General features: G+C 38.1%; 1 protein-coding gene across 3 annotated transcripts in view; it reads right to left on the bottom strand.

Annotated features, from left to right (window-relative positions):
* Positions 1-21816, bottom strand: part of Dora (zinc finger SWIM domain-containing dorado) — a 729579-nt gene that overhangs the window by 224993 nt on the left and 482770 nt on the right. For all 3 annotated transcript variants that reach the window (XM_090389614.1, XM_090389612.1, XM_090389613.1), the window contains exon 14: positions 17090-17214. In XM_090389614.1, the coding sequence (XP_090245740.1) occupies positions 17090-17214 (125 nt within the window). The remainder of the gene's footprint in view (positions 1-17089; positions 17215-21816) is intronic.

The following is a 21816-nucleotide window of genomic DNA, read 5'->3' as shown; positions in this document are numbered from 1 at the left end:
CCTTTGGAATGAAGTGGTATGTTGGATGCATGTGAGGAGAGATTTCCCAAAAAACAGAGTTGAAATGGTCACTGTATTGAAGGAGAAATAGTGGAAAATACTAGAGGATATTTACAAAAAAAAACTGATGGAGAGTGTTCCATCCATCAGATGAGAGGTTATCATAAAGGCTAAATTTTTCAGCAAACATTAATTTTTCTGTAAATAAAGGTTATTTAGATATGCAGGTGCCTGGATATTAATGGTAGGGCAGTGTACATCTAACGTAATAATTTTGCTAGTGTAAGTTAGAAACATCTTGAGGCTGAAATTTTTTAATCTGATATTAAAATTGGACTATGTGTTACCATTTAGGTCTTATGATTTCTGAATTTAAATTTTGCCTAATCAACTGCTTTTTTATCAATGGGAAAGTTGTTTACGTCATTGATTTGTTCTAAACCATAACCAGAATATTTCCAAAAGGAGTATAAGCCAATTTTATTTGGGGAAGGGGGATAAAGAAATGCATCAAATGCATAGGATATTCACTCTACATTATGTATGTTTAGCAGTACTAGCTGTATGATTGCAGTTGTACTACATCTTATATTACAGCCATTCTATTATTATTATTATTTTTGTTTTAGATAAAAATCAGTTTACATTTGTTTCAAAAAAGTAAGCCAACAATGTTTTTACACTGAACTAAGTTGGGGAACAACTTTACCCTTGAGAAACCAGCAGTTAATTAGACAAAATTCAATTTTATCAATTGTAATACTTAGTCTAATTTTAATTATCAAATTCAAAAATTTCAGCTCAAATGTGACAAAAAGGGTCCAGGCAACAAACGGCCTGAACCTAAAAGTAAGTAAGACAGACCACAGTGTGCCTATTAATTGAAACACCCTGTATATGTGTGAATATATATGAAGGGAAAACTGTGTGTTAATCAAGGTGCCTTGATTTTAATCTGCTCATCCTGCCTCTGAATTTTAAATAACCCTATGAGAATGCCTACTATCTGTTTAAACCTGAATATTGCACATATTGTATATACAGTGTGTTTCAAAAAGTGATGGTCAATAATTTAAAGGTGAACTGTACAGACTACAACATGCAAAAAAAGCCTAGTAAACATGGGTCCTTAAGTGAATCATTTTCGAGCTATTGCACATTTCTAGTTGGGATCCACCACTGACAAGGTGAACTGTACAGATTAGTTGAGATCCACTTCTGACTTGTTTGTTTAGATTAGGTTATGTTCATTCTCTCTGTTTCCCCTCTCTCAATGCTGTGAGATGTAGCAGGCATACTAGTACTTGTCAAAGGATAGTCAACATGGAAAGAGGTTACAGCAACGAAGAGTATGCGGACATGCACTTCATGTATGGTAAAGCCAACGGCAGTGCATTCTGGGCTGCATGTTTGTACCAAGAAGCATTTCCCTGCCGAAGGCAGCTCAACAGGTGCACACTCATCAGGCTACATCAACACCTTAGAGAACATGGGCACTTCGCACATGGAGTACAAGCAGGTAGACCCAGAAGCATAACACCTGATGTTCAGGAAAGGGTGTTAGAAAGAACATCCTGTAACATGTAACATCTGTAAAATACTGTGGTATTGAAACCAAAAATTAAAAATGCATTATCTTATCTTTAATAAAACCACCCTTAGCAAAGGATTTGCAGCTTTTTGCTAAACTAGTGCTCCCATATTCATAGTCAGTTTCAAGATAATGCACAGAAAATGTGCATTATCTTGAAAATGGTTAATTTGCGGCCCGGTGTTCGCCGGGACTTTTTTGCTTATTTTAGTTTGTACTTTTCACCTTTAAATTATTGACCATCATTTTTGAAACTGTTTTTAAAATGGTTAATTTGCGGCCCGGTGTTCGCCGGGACTTTTTTGCTTATTTTAGTTTGTACTTTTCACCTTTAAATTATTGACCATCATTTTTGAAACACCCTGTATTATGCTGCATAAAAAGCCTGTACTGCTGTTTAGTGTTCACCTTCTACTCCATTTTTTCCCTTTTTCTGTTTTTTCAACACTATGTGGAAATTTTTTTATCTGAATTGGGTCAAGATTGAAAGAACTTTTTCATACTCCTTTACCAAGTTAATCAGTCTCAAGTAATAACTGCATGGCTTTTTCTTCCTAGACACTCAGATTTTTTAACCAGCAGACAGGGAAACTGACTATAGAATGCAGCAATTTACAGACATAATACCCTACTGCCTCATGGCTTTACCTGCCTGTAACAAATTCTAAAACAACATGAAAAAATTCTGACAATGATATTGCATATTAAAAAAATAAAATAATAAAAGAATGGTTTATATTTTAAAATATATCAAATTATAAGCCAAAAAGAAGGCAATATGTTAAAAAAATATATATATATATTTTCTTTTAGCTATGTATATCATTCAATACCGATCAACTGATATTAAGTAATATCGGTGAAAAATAGGCCTTTGTAGCCGAGTGGTCAGTAGCAGGAGTGCAGTAGCACACTCTCTTTTGAGTAGACTGGGGTTCAAGCCCCTGACTGCTAAATATGGTCAATCTGCCAACCCGCACTGGACCAGCATAGCAGATTATGGTCCATTTTCCTCAACATGAATTGTTGAGGAGGCTTCCATCCTGCAGTGGGCTGATAATGGCTGCAGTTTACTTTACTTTTTACTATAAAATAATTATAGAGCCAACCGGGCTAGCCGGGTGGGTAAAGTGCCTGCCTGGCAACCCAAAGGTTGCGGGTTCAATTCCCACCTCGGGCTTGGATCAAAGTACTGCAAAAACCTTGGGAGGTGGGTGCATTATGGCCACAGAAGCCTATGCGCCAACAACTACCAAAAAAAAAAAAAAAAAAATGAATACATCAATTTTTTCCTTCTCAAAGATGAAGTTAAAATTAACAATTTTGAAGAAATAAGAATCTCCTAATGACATTAAAGAAATTTGTTTCTTTAGAATTCTCTGTATGCTTGACTTCCCTCTTCTTTGAAAAAAACAGAGGAGTGGAAATTACTCATTTTGGCAGAGACCATTGCTCTTCAGACCCAAAAATGATCACATAAAACCAGCTGCAAGACTGAATATACAGCTTGCTAAACATAGACAACATTGCTTTTGGAATACAGTTTTTTTTATATGAAAATCTGAAGCATAAAAGGTATTAAAACCTATACTACTTAGTATAATGTGTTGGTTGACAGTTGAAAAGATATTTTTTGACATTAGACTTGAATTTCTGTAGATTGTAATTTTCAGGAAATACGTATCAAGGAAACAACTTCTGCTCCAGAAAACAGAAATTGAAGAAATAATGAGGAAGAAGAAAAGCTCATTCTGTGAGTTGGACAGCAAAAGGATGCTGACTACTTGTACCACTTGTTTGGAAGACATTGGGAATTTAGTAGAAAACAGTTCAGAAGAACGGTGCCTGTGGAAGTATCTATAGAAGAGGCATGCAGCAGAAACAGAGCATCTATAAGACAAAGAGTAGAGAGACTTTGTAAGAGATAGGTCATTAACTAACCTAATTGCCCTCTTTTGAATGGAATCTAGAAGCCTGAGAGAGGTTTGAGGCACCACCCTAGATGTGGAAACAGTATTCCACGGTATGGCAGATTTCAGATTTGTACAGAGTGAGTAGCTGTTTGGAAGAAAAGTAATGATGAGAGCAAAAGGAAAATCTAGTTTTTTAGATGCAAAGGAAGCAATATTTGTGATGGGCTTATGCATGCAGAGAGAGAGAGAGAGAGAGAGAGAGAGAGAGAGAGAGAGAGAGATTAAAAGTCAGGATAATCCATAATAGAGATACCTGATCTTGCCTAAAAACCTGAGTTCCATTGAAGATAAGCATAGGAGCAGAAGAATCCTTTTGGCCCCACTTAGAATTACCCAAAGATTAGTATTTAAGGAAATGGTATTCAAGAAGTTGAAGCTGTTTGTGCAGGGTAAGGTTTCTCAAACTGGAAGATGGAATGCAATGTGTTATCATAAGCAAAACTACAGTTCCGGTCAATATAAGGTCATTAATATAGAAGAGGAAAAGAGTGAGAAAAAGAACTGAACCTTGGGAAACGCCAGCAAAAGGGAAAAAGTTAGAAGAAAGCCATCTATCATCACCAGCATTGAGTGGCCAGAGAGAAAATTGGATAACCAAAAAACATTTGGCAAGTCATAAGATGGAAGCTTATTTAGAAGACCTTTATGCTAATGGATTAATGTAAGAAGTGGGGTTCCCCAAGTATCAGTATTGGGACCACTGTTTTTGATTTTCTTAAATGACATTGATAAAAGGATAGTGCATGATGTTAAAATTGGCAGATGATGTAAAGATTGGTAGAGTAATTAATGATCACTGTAAAGCAGAACTTGTTCAGAGTGACCTAGACCGACTTCAGGGATGGTCCGAAAAGTGGCAGCTATGCTTTAATCCAGCAAAGTGCAATGTCTTACACCTGGGGGCACAGTAACCCCAAAATAACTTATACACTTGGAGTTGAAATAAAGTGAGTAGTGGAAGAAAGGGAATTGGAAGTTACAATAAGGTCAAACATGGAGTTCTCCGAGCATTGCAGACTGGTTGCAATGAAGGCCCATGGTGTCCTATCAATGACTTATTGAACATTTGCTAGTAGATACAATGATGTCATAATCCCATTATATGACCACACTTAGCTTGGAATACTGTGTTCAAGTATGAAGACTGCACCTAAAAAAAGACATCAAGCTCTTTGAAAGGGTCCAGAGACGAGTAACTTGCCTGGTGAGATCGGCAGAAGGACATCCTATTGAGGAAAGACTTCGAATATGTGGGTTGCACAGTGTGAAAACTAGCCACCTTAGAGGCGACTTGACTGAGGTGTTTAAAGCTCTGAGAGGCAACAGTAAATTAGCATTAGCATTAGTAGAGCCATATGATGCAAGAAAGCAAGCTTATTCAGAATCAGCCAAAAAAAAACAAAAAAAAACCACTACTCCCATTTCACCCCTCCGTTCATTCGAAATACCTGTCCAGCTGAGCCTTAAATTTGTTTAGGCTATCAACTTCAACAACAAGTGATGGAAGTCTATTCCACAAACCAACTGACCGCTGGCTAAAGGCAAATTTCCGAACATCTATCTGACATCCGTCCTTCCTCAATTTGAATTTATGCCCTCTCAGGTGATTATTCTGAGCAAGAGGAAGAATATCATCGGCATTGAGCATGCTCAAGCCATTCAAAGCTTTATACACATCTATCAGATCACCTCGCCGATGCCTAGTCTCCAGACTCTGTAATTTGCAAAACTTAAGCCTAATAACTGAGAGGAAAGTGGAGGAGAAATTGTTGAGGATAAACATAAAAAAGGCACCCGGGGTGGATGGGATCTACCCAGTTATATTAAAGGAGCCAGCAAAGGAAGTAAGCAAACCCCTAGCCATAATTATGAGAGCTTCTTTGGACTCAGGGGAGGTACCCATAGACTGGAGATGTGCAAATGTAACCCCAATTCACAAAGGCTGACACAAGTAATTATAGACCTGTTAGTTTAACTTCGGTTCCAGGAAAATCAATGGAGGCACTGATTAAAGAAGCACTGCAGGATCATCTGGACAAGAATTCAGTTATAGCTCAGACACAGCATGGTTTTGTTAAGGGCAGATCTTGTCTGACCAATTTGATTAGATACTATGATGTAGTCACAAAAGAACTGGATGCAGGGAATAACTTTGATATTACATATTTGGATCTTAGAAAGGCTTTTGATACTGTTGCGCATGGAAGCTGTTGCACAAATTGGAGCAGTGTGGCATTGGAGGCAAATTGAGCTATGGATAAAGGGATGGTTGAATGGCAGAAGACAGAGAGTGGTAATCAATGGACACTGCTCAACATGGACTAATGTTATTAGTGGAGTTCTTCAGGGCTCAGTGTTGGGTCCATTATTGTTTTCTGTATTTATAAATGATATTGATGATGGTATATCAAGCTTAATGTCCAAGTTTGCAGACGATACAAAGGTTGGCAGGGAAGGACACTACTGATGCTATGCTGCTGCAACAGGATCTGGAAAGGTTGAGCAGATGGGCTGAGAGGTGGCAAATGAAGTTTAACATTGACAAATGTTAAATACTACATATGGGAAACAGTAACCAATGGACCAATCTGACTCATCCCTTTCCTTCTTGAGTTTAAATAGGTAAAGAACTCTTTTCTGTTTTTCTTTGCATCCTTTGCCAAGGATTTCTCATAATCTGCCTTTGCCTGCCTAATCTCCTTTGTGACTTGGTTACAGACCAACTTATATCTATCATAGGCTTCCATGTCAACCATTAATTTGTATGTATCCCATGCATTTTTCTTCTCTACCATATGTCTCATTAGTTCATCTGACAACCATTTAGGCCTGAACCTTGAACAATATTTCTTGGTTGGTATGTAAAGCCTGGTAGCTTCCAAGATTAGTTCCTTGAATGCTTACCATTTTGAATTTGCTGTTGGTAACATCATCAGTTGGTCCCACTGTATAGAATTTAAATACTGTCTCAGACCATCATAGTCGCCTTTACGAAAGCAAAACCCCTTCCCTTTGCCTCTGATGGTAGTTACCTCCTTGAGTAAATCCCACTTCAGCATACTGTGATCACTGCCACCTAGTGGTTCCTTTATCTGCAGATTCTTAATGCATGAAGAATCACTACTGATAATCAGATCAAGAGTATTACTCCCTCTAGTTGCCTTCCGAACATGCTGGTGTATAAAACAATCATCCAATAAATCCACAAAAGCCTTGCTAGTGTGTGAGTGACCAATCCACAAATTCCAGTCAATATCTGGGAAATTAAAATCCCCAATTATAAGACTCCCTGATTTACTGGCCCATTCTATTTCCCTGTACAGTATCTTATTATACTCATCCGAGTCATTAGGCCTATAGCACACTCCTACTCTCAATTTTGATTTACCTATGCTTATGTCACACCAAACTGACTCGACACTGCCCTGTCCATCGATGTCGACTGGCTTCACTTCCTTGGATTTTATGTGTTTTTTTAACTAATAGCATAACCCCTCCTCCCTTCCTATCCAGTCTATCCTTTCTGTAGACATTGTTCTCCCCAAATTCCAGTTCTGCTTTCCTTATATCTGTGTGACACCACGTCTCTGATATCCCAACAATATCTGCCTTTGATGTTTTGAGCAATACCTCAAATTCATCAAATTTATTTACTAAACTACTAGCATTGGTGTACACGCAAGTATACACGCACCTGTTTCTATTCTTAGCTACCCTAACATAACCCATGTGTTTACTTGTACCGCAATGACTTCCAGCAGTCTCTGAAATACCCTGCATCTTGTTTTTCAGGCTTTTGTTCATTCCAATAGAAGCAGTGCAAGAATCTCTTTCACCTCTGCCAGTGGCTACTGTTAATCTATTAGTCTTTGTCTCCCCCCCCCCAAGCTAGCAGTTTTCTGACCCACCTAACACTGCCTCGATAGCATCAGCAAATATTCTTGCACCCTTTCTATTTAAGTGTATCCCATCCCTGTAGAAACAATCTCTCCTGTTAACAAGTACAGTCCAGGCTGAAAAAAATTCTACCCCTTGAGCCTTGCACAATCTTTCCAGGGCCAAATTGATAGACAATGCTCTCATAATATACTCCCTCCTATCGTGTCTGCGCAGAATTGAAGACACTTTCAAATTCAACTCTACTTCACGGCTTTTTTTCAACGGTGACCTGTACTTGTTAAGTAATTCCACTGGTCTCCTACTCTTAATATCATTAGTGCCAACGTGTACCTTTTGTGCCCTTAAAAGGATGATATCCGCTCTACAACCTCATCAACCTTTGCCCCTGGCAGACATACCCTGGTCCTGTTCCACCTATCCTTTTTACAAAGCATGTTCCCCGTTTCCCTGACAATAGAGTCACCAACAACTACTAGTTCCTGTGGGACCAGCGCATTCTGCCTTGGGGGCTGCCTCTGTGTTGCAAGATGACCAAGTGCAAGCTCTGGCGTTGATGTGGGCAGCTGAGAGCTTGATGGGCCCCTCAATTTATTTCCTTCGAGGGCATCCACCCTGTCCTTCAAGGTCTCATGTAGGCCCATAACAACGCTGAGTTTTCGCCTAATTTCCTTGCACTCCTTGCATCGTGCACACACAAAGACATCCCCCATGGCAGTATCATGTCCCGTACCCAATTGCTCCGCAAACATCAAGCAAACAGTTCATCTTAAAAGGCTGTGATTCAGAGGGCAACTGCCCCCCTCAGTTCTCCCCTGAGCCACAGCACTCCCATTAGCTTGAGCCTTTTGCTTTGCTGCTCTGGTCTGAGTCATGATTTCAATTTAATGTGAGCAGATGGGCTGAGAGGTGGCAAATGAAGTTTAACATTGACAAATGTAAAGTACTACACATGGGAAACAGCAACCCCAGAGCAACGTATCAACTCTGTGGTACTACACTGACAGTGGTAGAGAATGAAAGGGACTTGGGGGTGATTGTGCAGGCAGATATGAAGTTCTCTGAGCAGTGCAGACGGGCTGCAAGAGTAGCTCATGGAGTATTGTCAATGATATACAGGAATTTTTCCAGCAGGGATAAGGAGGTGATTATTCCATTGTATAAGGCAATGGTCAGGCCACACCTAGAGTACTGCAGGTCTGGAGGCCTCATTTCAAGAAGGATGTAGAGCTGCTGGAACGAGTACAGAGAAGGGCAACAAGATTAGTGAATGGAACAAAGGGGTGCTCTTACGAAGAAAGGCTTAAGTTTTGCAAATTACAGTGTCTGGAGACTAGGCACCATCGAGGTGATCTGATAGAGGTGTATAAAGCCTTGAATGGTTTAAGCATGCTCAATGCTGATGGGATTCTTCCTCTAGCTCAGAAAAATCACCTGAGAGGGCATAAATTCAAATTGAGGAAAGACAGATGTAGGATAGACGTGCGGAAATTTGCCTTTAGCTAGCGGGTGGTTGGTTGGTGGAACAGACTGCCATCCCTTGTGGTGGAGGTTGATAGCCTAAATAAGTTTAAGGCTCAGCTGGACAGGTATTTTGAAAGAACAGAGGGGTGAAGTGGAAGTGGGTTTTTTTTTTTTTTTTTTTGGCTGATGCTGCATAAGCTTGCTTTCTTGCATCAAATGCCTCTACTAATGCTAAAAAATGCTAATGCTAATGTCAATAAAATTACAATTTCAGAACAAAATTAAAACCTTAAACTTGTATCCTAACACAGTTATAACACTATATTTATTTTTCAGTATCGAGTGTTATCTACGAGTTCCCTTTATGTAACTTCCGTATCAAGTTATGTATTAATTATTTGTTTCGTTTGTACTCTAAGTCGTTATATATATATATATATATATAGTTAAAAGTACAATTTAATTGACAATGAAGTTTAACAAGATTAATAGATTTACTGATTAATTGACAATATTATATTATGCACTATACAAAGCTAATGCTATCGAATTCCGGATATGCTGTTTCGTGTTACAATGGCGCTAATTACGAATGGTACTTTTACGGACTCTTAAGTATTGATTAACTTCCAAATCTCGCTGTCTCAATTTAGAATAAACTAAGGATCCTGACTAGGTCTATAGCTACTTATAGATAATAATCTGATATAACAATTGGTTAATAAATCGGCTAAATACGGTTAAAAACCTCTCGTTCAACGGAGCTGCAATTTGTAACACGTGGATTTGATACCGTTACTAAGTAATACCCACAAAATCTCTATCAAGTTAAACTTTAAACTAAGTATTGGAACTAGGAATATAAAACTACTCTAGAAAATAAGTAAATATGCCAATTTAAGCTAATAAAACAGAAAATAAATCAGAAAAAACTTCTCTTCTCCAGGAGCTGCAAAATAGCTGCGGCCGCACAGGCTACTCTCGAACCCAAACCAAATGAATGAGGATAAAATTTTCACAGTTATAAATGATTCTAGAACTAGGCGCCATAAATTCAAGTTATGGGCAGAGATGTTTAGACAAGATTGCAGAAAGTTTTATTTTAGCCAGCAAGTTATAAATTACTGGAATAAGTTACATACATGGGTGGTAGAGGCTTACAGTTTGGGGAAATTCAAAGTTCAGCTGGATAGTTGGCATTAGCATTAGTAGAGGCATATGATGCAAGAAAGCAAGCTTATGCAGCATCAGCCAAAAAAAAAAAAAAAAAACCCCTTCCACTTCACCCCTCCATTCGTTCGAAATACCTGTCCAGCTGAGCTTTCTTTAGGCTTTCAACTTCCACAACAAGGCATGGAAGTCTGTTCCACCAACCAACTACCCGCTGGCTAAAGGCAAATTTTCGCACATCTATCCTACATCTGTCTTTCCTCAATTTGAATCTATGCCCTCTCAAGTGATTATTCTGAGCAAGAGGCAGTATCCCATCAGCATTGAGCATGCTCAAACCATTCAAGGCTTTGTACACCTCTATCAGATCACCTCGCCAGTGCCTAGTCTCCAGACACTGTAATTTGTAAAACTTAAACCTTTCTTCGTAAGAGCAACCCTTCGTTCCATTCACTAACCTTGTTGCCCTTCTCTGTACTCATTCCAGCAGCTCTACATCCTTCTTGAAATGAGGCCTCCAGACCTGTATACAGTACTCAAGATGCGGCCTGACCAATGCCTTATACAAGGGAATAATCACCTCCCTATCCCTGCTAGAAAAATTCCTGTATATCATTGATAAGACACCATGAGCTATTCTTGCAGCCCGTCTGCACTGCTCAGAGAACTTCATATCTGCATGCACAATTACCCCCAGGTCCTTCTCATTCTCTACTACTGTCAGTGTAGTACCACAGAGTTGATACGTTGCTCTGGGATTGCTGTTTCCCATATGTAGTACTTTACATTTGTCAATGTTAAACTTCATTTGCCACCTCTCAGCCCATCTGCTCAACCTTTCCAGATCCTGTTGCAGCATAGCGTCAGTAGCAACCTTAACAACCCTGCAAACTTTTGTATCGTCTGCAAACTTGCGCATTAAGCTTGATATACCATCATCAATATTATTTATAAATACAGAAACCAACAATGGACCCAACACTGAATCCTGAGGGACTCCACTAATAACATTAGTCCACGATGAGCAGTGTCCATTAATTAACTCTCTGTCTTCTGCCACTCAACCATCCGTTTATCCATAGTAACAATTTGCCACCAATTTTTGCAGCAGTCTTCCATGTGCAACAGTATCAAAAGCCTTTCTAAGATTCAAATATATAATATCAAAGTTATTCCCTGCATCCAATTCTTTTGTGACTAGATCATAGTATCCAACCAAATTGGTCAGGCAAGACCTTCCCTTAACAAAACCATGCTTCCATTAATTTTCCTGGAACAGAAGTTAAACTGACTGGTCTATAATTACTTGTGTCAGCCTTTGATCCTCCTTTGTGAATTGGGGTTACATTTGCACATCTCCAGTCTGTGGGTACCTCCCCCCTGAGTCCAAGGAAGCTCTCATAATTATGGCTAATGGATTGCTTACTTCCTTTGCTGCCTCCTTTAATATAACTGGATAGATCCCATCCACCCCAAAGTTACCTACAGGAAGAGGGAAATGTATAGTATGTCTATTTCCTTTTCTCTTATTATTTATTTTATTTTATTTTATTATTTTTTAGGCTTGTGCAGCATAAGCCTTAGGCTTCCTTGTACCATATGGCCATTACTAATACTAAATACTAATACTAAACACAATCAAATGCCTTTGAAATGTAAAGGAGCAACTGCCTGTGTTTCAAGGAATTGAGTTTTAAGTTCCAAAAAAATTTATTATAATAATAATTATTATTATTTATTTATATTTTCATTCTTTTACACACCAGCTTCATTTACAGTTTTGATTGTGATCAGTTTTCATACAGTTATGAGATAATGAAAATAAGATTCTAAGATTGTTGGATTACTAAATAATAAGATATTACTAAATAATATCAAAAGTGATTTTTGCTTAACCATTTTTAAAGAAAAGGAGGTGGTCATGTTGAGAAATTCGAAAACAGGCCAAAATGGATCTAGTTGATTACTGGAAAAACAGCAAGGAACAATTTCTGAAGTTTGGCTCACTTTTCCAGACTTATAATATCGGTGTAAATACACCATAGTTATTATACAGTTAATTACCTAAACCCATAAGGAATTATGCCTTGTGCATTTTGTCTTCTAATACATTATTACCAATGCCACTTGGCATCTCTCATATTGTGGAAATAACTTCACAACTGTGATGGCATGTTGCATTACCAGCGTACATGCCCGCTCACTGATGATTAAGCCCACTAGCTTCGAAACGATCATCTGGGTGGTGGTATCCTCTGAAAATAAATAACAGTAGTCTTCTCTACTAGAGAAGCGTTATTTATTTGAAGTAGTGCAATACCAGCTATCTCGTTGTGAAGGCACCCACAATATGAGATACAATTAAAATTATACCTTTTATACTACATACGTAGTTCAAATTTAGGGGTAAACTATGGTGTATTTACACCGATATTATACAGTTAATTACCTAAACCCATAAGGATTTATGCCTTGTGCATTTTGTCTTCTAATACATTGGTAATAACAGAAAGTTTTAATGAAAATTTACTCCATTTTCCTTAAGTCCATTTAAGACATCTATGAGCTAATGAAAAGAAGATTCCAGTTAGGAGCAGTTAAACATTAACACATTCATAAAAATAGGAAATTTTGTTCTCATAAAGCAACAATAGTGGATCTTATTGAATACTGAACTATAATGTTTGTTAAAAAAATGATAATACTGTACATATAAACTACCAATGTTATAATATCAATAGTATAACCAGTGTCTACCACAGCAACTGTTAAAATGTCCACACTGATCACAAGTACAGAATTATTGTTGGAATAGATGGAAGGAGGAATAAGAAATTCAAAAATTAAGTGGACAAAGAAATAAAAATTTCTGCATAACCACAGATGAATGAAAATTCCCTCCAATTTTTTTAAGTTTTCTTTCATCCAAACTCAGCCTGATTTCACACAAAAATCAAATATTCTTTCAACCATTTTCTATTGGATGAAAGAAAAGAAAGTAAAAAGTGAGACTTTGGAATTTCAATATATAAAATACATATGTATTGCAAATTATATGCAAGTTGCCTAATGTATGCAGTAAAGACATGGTTATAAATTGTCATCATGAGTTTTATCTCCCATGACAAGCAAATCTCTGGAGGGTTGATATTGCCATGATGCAAAGTAATTTGTCCTTAAATAACTATATTTATCAGCATACAGTCCTTCACATCATAATGTGAGAAAGCTTAACACAAGAGACTAACTTCAATTTTTATTAGTTAAATCATAACGGTTGGTGTTGCACAAGCTGCCTGTAAGGTATGCATGGCATCCACAGAAGATAAACTGAATAAATGCACAACCCAAAAAGGGTTAAAAAAAATTAAATTGTGTGTGCACGTGTATTTTAAATATCAAAGAAACTAATGCAATGAGGTGTCAGTATATTTTGTCTGTAATGGCATGTATTCTTCAATCAATTTGCCGAATACAAAACTCTAGTTTCTAGGAGAATAAACCATGCCACCCTTGCCTGGCTAACTCCACTATGTTGTGATAAAAGCCAATAACTCCTTACATCACTGACGATGATTATAACTACAACAAATTTTAAGTAAAGTGATGAGTCACTTTATAATGTACCCTGTGAGGGATAACCAACTGAAGACTGCCAGCGAGACATACTCAAACCAAACACATATCAGAAAGCTTCAATGACAGCAATATACTATTCACTTGTATTTGCATGGTTTGGGAAAGGTGTACAAACTAAATAAGTAAGTAAGCTGGCAGCAAACTCCAGAGAATACAAATTTAATTGTCACTGCTTATGCATCATAATAAGAAGCTGTTTATGGACCAGTTTTTGATGTGCAGTGAACAAAATCAAATTTTCTGCAAAGTGCATTGATTTCATATTGTGAACAAAATTTATCATGAATTGCCTTGGCACTGCCCTATAATACCTTAACTAGAAAGCTGTGCTGCATAGAGAGGGGTATATTGCTATTTATTTGAGATACATATCATGGATAGTGGCTCCTTAAATGGGCAAGATATACACATCTTCAGACCAATAAGTATTTACCTTAGGCTGTAAGAAATTTCAAACATGGATCAACTCAGCAAGGATAGCTCAGTCAAAATGCTAATTGGCGAAATTAACTCTCAGAAAGTCTTGAAACCCTGGGAGTAGACAGCTACCACCACCTTGCAGTCTACTAATCAGCAACTTCACAATTCAAAAGTTTTCTCCCTGTCCAAATGCTGCAGGCAGTGAAAAACCAGGATGCTGACCTGTGCAATGTCATCAAAGATCAAAGCATACAAAAATGAATTCTTGCTTACAGTTACTGATTATAACAGTCATCCAGTTATTCCTGCTCACTTTTGACCTCACCAGGTACTTCTGTATATTCTGTTTTCTTCTTGGCTGGAGACATACATCTGGGAATCGTGATTGTCTAACAGCGACTTAGGATACTCATGTATACAGTCTCTTGTAAAAGTGTTTTATCTACATTCAATATTTTTAATCTCAACTAATTTGTCACTTATCCTTTTCATTTCAATGTTAAACTGCTGACATCTAGGCTATGATAGGTATTTGTTTCTCCAAAATGCAAATAAAGTGTTATTATATGCATTTATTTGAATAAACAGCAATATAATTCTCTGTGTGCAGAGAATTATATTGTGTGTGCTGAGTAATGTACTTCGCACTCATGGTGAAATGCTTCCACAATATGGGGTCAATGCAGTTCATAACAAACTTAGTTTTGCTATGAACTGCATAAGGAATAAATGGTGGATATTACAAATCTTCTTATGGATATAAGAATAACTAGAAAAGTGGAGTGGCAAAAATGCATTCAGCATATCAAAAAAAAATTCAGTTGGATAATAATATTGAAGAAACTGTGGACCCTCTGAAATGGAAATTAGTGAGAAAATAAGTGCTTAAACCAGTAGAGGTATCTATCTTTAATGGAGTCTGTCTTTAAGAAGAGTACAGATTATTCTCATATGTTTTGTGGTACTTCTTTTTCCACTTCTTAGAAGATTAAATGCTGTTTTTATTAACACCATCAGCCTCACCAAGATCTTGCAAAGTGGGGCTGATAGCATGATCAGCTATGATCATACCTGATTACACCTTAGTAGAGCAGTCTCACACACCAAGGTTTTAGTACAGTGAGGACAATGGTCCAATAAGGAGAGCATTTTAGGCATTCATTCACTGAACAAGTCTGAAAATAATCTGTAATCCTTTAAGAAATTAAAGACGGATTACACTCTATGCAGGTTTAAGTGCTTATTTTCTCACTAATTTATTTTTTTCTTTTTCTTTTTTTATTACCGGCACATTGTCACTAAAAAAAAAAAAAAAAGTCTGCAGTACCTCTTACTGTAAATGCAAAAAAAACCCCAACAATTCACAGGTGTGTTGTTTTTTCCAGCCTAGTTCATGAATGAGATGTATCTACAACATGGTTAATTACTTAATGAAACAGCTACATGCCAGAATTTGCATGTTCTCAGCGTATTTGTTGAACTTAGTAAACATGTTTACATAACTGGTCAAAACAATTAGAGATCTACTAATTGTTCTGACTAGAGTGTGTTCAGTACATTATTTAATTGAACTAGTTAATGATTTAAAAGGCAGAAGATTCCCTAAGTATACTGGATGTTTCAAGGATATACGCAAAACATTCTGTAATGTATTCTAGGGTCCTAAATAATAAAAATAGTCATATAAACCTTTAAGAAATTAAAGAAGATTACACTCTATGCAGGTTTAGGTGCTTATTTTCTCACTAATTTCCTCCCCCTCCATTTTTACCTGCACACTATGCTGCTAAGGTATGTTGTTTTTTCAGGTATTTCAATTGACAGGTGTGTTTTCTCCAGCCATAGTTCACGAATGAGATGCATCTGCAACATGGTTAATTACTTAATAAAACAGCTGCATGCCAGAATTTGCATGTTCTCAGCCTGTATTTCTAAGTGGGTGTACAGTAGCACATGCTTGACCAGCATGGCAGATTATGGTCCATTTCTCTCAACACGAATCATTGAGGAGGCTGTTTGTTGTTTGTTTATTTGGTTTTTTAGGAGCATTAGCAACTAAAGCCATATTGCTCCGGGATATACGGTGGTCATTCCCTGACCTTTCCACATCCTCTGTATTTGGTGGTGACGGGCTTGAACCCCGGTCTAATCAAGAAGCGTGTGCTACGTACTGCTGCTCCTTCCTACCTGGCTACGGAGGTGTCTCATTGAGGAGGCCTCATTCCTGCAGTGGACTGATAATGGCTGCAGTTTTTTATATAAACATGTCTGATCTGGAACAGTTAATGGCTGTTCATATTTAAAAAAATGCCATGGAGTTTTGAATTGTAAAAAATAAAAAAATAAGCAGACACATCTATGATGAATGAACATTTCACCACGCATAAATACCTTCTTATTTTTATTTATTTTTTTATTAATTTTTGCCATTCGAAACACCATAGCAATTTTAAAAAATTGAAGCAGCTTCAGCTCTGTAACCTTCAGAATTGGACATGTTTATATGACTTTCTTCTAAATTTGGATCTTAATACATATATCCAAGAATTTTTCTTGCACACTTTTGAAACACTCTGTATAGCTTCCCCTCCCCCGGGCATTCTTGCCAGCATTATGCAATTAGATTTTTTGTTTTGCATTACAACCACTGATGAGAGATCACTGGGCTCTGAAATATTTGATATAACTTCAGTTAGTTCATTAAATTACTATGCAACAACAACAATGCTGTGCAAGCTTATAATCTTTCATAACCTAAGTATCAGAACATGCAATTCAAGAGAGAAATGAATAAAAATATAAGTCACTTAAAAGTAAATTTAATAATGATTTAAAGAACTTACATTATTTTTCTCATAAACAAATTTTATAATAGATTTAATCATTTATATCAAAGAAAATAATACTATATACTATCAAGGAACAGTAGATTCACCTTTGCTAATTTTTCCTGATCATCTTTGTAATGAACCAAAAGTGAGAGTGCCAACTCTCCTCTTTGCCTACGAGTGCCTTCACATAAGAGGGGGTGCTCTGCTTCAGAAACATTGGCTTTGAGACCTGCACAAGAATAAAGGAAAATTAAAATGCAAACTTAAAAGAATGTTGTCTCCTTACATGGGCGTGATTGGCTGCTCCAAAATCTTTGCATTAACCAATTAGTGAGTAATTCACATCTGAGGAGTTTACACCTTTTCTACTACGAATACTTAAAAAGGGAATAACAGATATAAAGCAGGCCAAACATTTTGCCATATCACTGATGGTTGTCATGTTTCATAAGAAACACCTAAGTTCTGATACGCAGGAGTTCTCTTCTCTAGTGATTTTGGTTATTAGTAATTTCATAATAATTGTGGAATGTATGCAATGTGTAGTGACTTCCAAAGACTATATGACATTAATGCTCTTTCCATAACTTTGCCATTCCCATTCTTCACTCTCTTGGCTCTATATATATATACAGGTAACCCTCGTATAACACGGTAGTTTGGTTACTACAAAATCCCGTGCAATGCAAAACCGTGTTATATGGGACTAAGAATCAGTAAAAAAAGGGGGGGGGGGGGTTTACATTCCAAAAGCTAGGCATTTTTTTTTATAAATATCGGAAAAATTTTAATTTGTATAGAAGTAATAACTTAATATTATTAACTTTATTTTTATAATAGTAGTAACTTAAATAATAATAACTGAAGAAACATCTTATTTTACGAACTGTAATACTTATATGTCAGATAATTATATATCGGTGTGTAGATACACCATAGACAACTCTTAAGAAACTACAAAGTAGTTGTTGTAGGCATCATTTGCTCTTTCTCATATTGCGCTCTGCCTTCACGACGAGTTGCCATGATATTGCACTACCTCGAATAAGTAACGCTTCACTAATAGAGAAGACTATTGTTACTTATTCTCAGTGAGTACCACCACCCAGACATGTTTCAAGGCTATTGGCCTATCATCAGTGGGTGGCAGGTACCCTGATATTGCAGACATGACGATCCAGTTGTGAAGATAATCACCCAATATGAGAGATGCCAAAAGGTGTATATGACAATATTTAAAATAACTAAATGCACAAGGCATAATACATTAAGAGTTTAATATCTATATAATATTGGTGTGTAGGCCAATAGCCTTGAAACATGTTGTTTGTTTTTTGTTGCTCTGGAGGTTTAATGGCACATCAGCTGCTAAGGCTATAATGTGCCTTTTGAAACATGTCTGGGTGGTGGTACTCACTGAGAATAAGTAACAATAGTCTTCTCTATTAGTGAAGCGCTACTTGTTCGAGGTAGTGCAATATCATGGCAACTCGTCGTGAAGGCAGAGCGCAATATGAGAAAGAGAAAATGATGCCTACAACAACTACTTTGTAGTTTCTTAAGAGTTGTTTATGGTGTACCTACACACTGATATTATATAGATATTAAACTCTTAATGCATTATGCCTTGTGCATTTATTTATTTTCAATAAGGTCAGATAATGAACATTCATTTAATTTTCTTCCTCCTCATCGCTGCTAAGCACAATCTCTTCTGCAGCATCTAGATTTTGTGTACCTTCTGCTCTCTTTAAAAGTCATGAACTGCATTCTTCGAAGTCAATTATTTTTTATGGTCTCAAACGAGCACAAGTTCAGTAGCACAGAACCTAACCCAGGCAGCTCCCAACAAAATACAGTGTATCCCAGCTTGAAATGACACGTGAAAATTGGAAAAACATTTTCCAGTTAGAAAAATAATTTATGCTTACATACATAGCTTAATTAATATGTACTGTAATATGTACATACTAACTAATTGATATTTCTGTTCACTGACCTTTTTATTTTGGTTGTAAAATTTAAAACAAAAATGATAAGCAATTAATAACAAAGAACACGGCACACACAAGTTGCAACAAACAGGATATGCAGTTTCTTAAAATTTATTTAAGTTTTTTATATGATTGAATATTTCATGGAAGGGAAAACACATTTCACCATAATAACATGAAACCCACAGAATTCCAGCTATCGGTACTATAGCAAATGCGAGAAGATCGCGTTTACTACCCGTTTATAAATGATTACACTAACAGAAAAAGAGCTGACTACCTAATACAACATGGCCCAACCCAGAACAACATCTGGCATGACCATGCATCGCATGCTCGGACGTATGGGCTATACCAGCAGACGACCCCCCTACGGCATCATCTTCTAACCAAGGTTCATCTCCGTAAAAGACACGTCTGGTGCAAAGAGCATGCAAGTTAGACATTAAAATACTCGAAGAAGGTGTGCTAGTCGGATGAGTCACGTTATTTAATCCACACCGTGGATGGTGCGGATGGTCGTGTAGGATTTGGTGTCAACAACACGAGGCTCTTGATCCACCATGCATGTTATCAAAAGTGCAGGCTGGTGGAGATGGTTGTATGGTGTGGGGCATGTTTGACTGGAACTTGGACGGTGGTGCATGTGGAACAACATATCAGTGGTCTGCACTATCATCAACTGCTTTCTGACTATGTACACCCCGTTATGTTACACTTTTTCCAGGATGGAGATGGTGTCTTCCAAGATGACAATGCACCGAGCCATTGGGCACTTGTGCAGGAATGGTTTGAGGAACACAGTTCTGACTTCCAGCATATTGATTGGCCTCCGAACTCTACCGATATCAATCCCATAGAGCACTTGTGGGACACTATGGAAAGGCATATCAGGCACCTGGATACACCAATCACCACCACACCTGCATTACACACAGCTTGGTTGGCCATACCTCCCGAACGCTTCCGACATCTTGCTGAATCAATGCCATGTTCGATAGCTGCTGTACTGAAGGCAAAAGGAGGACCTATGAAGTATTAGGTAGGTGGTTATAATTCTGTGATCACTCAGTGTGTGTGTATACAGGGTGTCTCAAAAACATTGGTACAAACGTTTGGGGAAGGTAGGTAACATCTAAAGGAATGTGAATCGCATAGGAACCCATAACCGGAAACGTCATCGTAAGTCGGTAGACGGCGCTGTTCATCAGTTCACGAGAGGGAAAATTTTTGGTTTACTCATTCAAGCAGTAGTCGGCGCACGAAGAGCATGCATCGCTATACGAACTGTGAGCTGGCAGACATGCACCTAGTGTATGGATTAGCAGAGGGCAATGGACGAGCCGCTCAACGAATTTATGGAGAATGCTTCCCAGACAGACATGTACCAGACCATCGTTTGTTTGCGCGTGTGCATCAAAATTTGTGCAATTATAGGTCATTTAGAGGTAACAGGAGTAGTGCAGGCAGACCATGTTCAACGCAAATTCCCACCATGGAAGAAAGTGTGTTGAATGCTGTCCAGAATAATCCTACTACCAGCACACGTGCCTTTGCCTCTGCCTTAGGAGTGTCTCGTTGCAGTGTACAGAATGTGTCTGGCCCGACGATTCCTTACACCCTTTTCATCTCCAAAGGGCTCAGTTACTGCTCCCCCAAGATCTCCTACATGTGTGGCTTTTGCGCAGTGGTTTCTCCACAGAAAGAGTTCAAGACTCGAAATTTCCAGCCCATGTTTTGTTCACAGATGAGGCTTATTCAATCAGAACAATGCTCATGTGTGGGCTCATGACAACCCACACAGTGTGCGCCCCCATGCAGCACAACATCGCTTCGCAATAAATGTGTGGGCAGGTATGGTTGGTGACTGCTTAGTCGGCCCATACCTGTTACCATCCCGCACGAACTCCGCTAAATATCGGATTTTTCTTGAACAAGTTCTACCAGGGTTACTTGATGATGTTCCAGCACATGTGAGATGCAACATTTGGTTTCAACATAACGGGGCGCCTGCCCATTATGGAAGGTGTGTCCGTGACCATTTGAACAGGTGTTTTGGGCGTCGATGGATTGGCCGTGGTGGACCCTTTGCTTGGCCCCCATGCTCACCTGATTTATTGAGTCTTGACTTCTTTCTGTGGGGAGCCCTCAAATCTATCGTGTATGAATCACCTGTGGAGACGGAAATGGATCTCGTGGCGAGACTCGTCTGCACTGCTGTTACTGTCAAAGAAACTCCAGGTGTGTTCAACCATGTCCACCAATCCATGCTGTGTCGGTGTCACGCATGCATCGCGTCTCATGGTGGAACATTTGAGCATCTGTTGTAACACCATGAAATGCACCCATCTCGTACTCCATTGTTAATATTATGTCAAATAAATGTTTGCCACTAATTACAGTCTTGTGTCATTTCTACTTCTTGTGCCTCTGCTACTACTTTCCATGATGTTTCCGGTTATGGATTCCTATGCGATTCACATTCCTTTAGATGTTACCTACCTCCCCTAAACGTTTGTAACAATATTTTTGAGACACCCTGTATATATACATACACATAGTTATATATTTCTGTAGTCAAGGTGTTGTTGTTGTTGTTTGGTTTTTAGGAGCATTAGCAACTAAGGCCATATTGCTCCAGGGATATGCAGTGGTCATTCCCTGACCTTTCCGCATCCTCAGTATTTGGTGGGCACGGGCTCGAAACTTGGTCTAATCAAGAAGTGTGTGCTACGCACTGCTGCTCCTGCCCACCTTGCTATGGAGACGCCTCCCAGTCAAGGTGCAAAGATTGCAATGCATTGTGTCAACATATATATATAATGTGGTTATTACGT

Source organism: Mastigoproctus giganteus, chromosome 2, assembly GCF_048544385.1.
Source record: "Mastigoproctus giganteus isolate SK-2022 chromosome 2, ASM4854438v1, whole genome shotgun sequence".
In the NCBI taxonomy this organism is placed as follows: domain Eukaryota; kingdom Metazoa; phylum Arthropoda; class Arachnida; order Uropygi; family Thelyphonidae; genus Mastigoproctus; species Mastigoproctus giganteus.
Note: the sequence above shows the minus strand (reverse complement) of the source record. Positions and strands in the feature narration are given on the sequence as shown.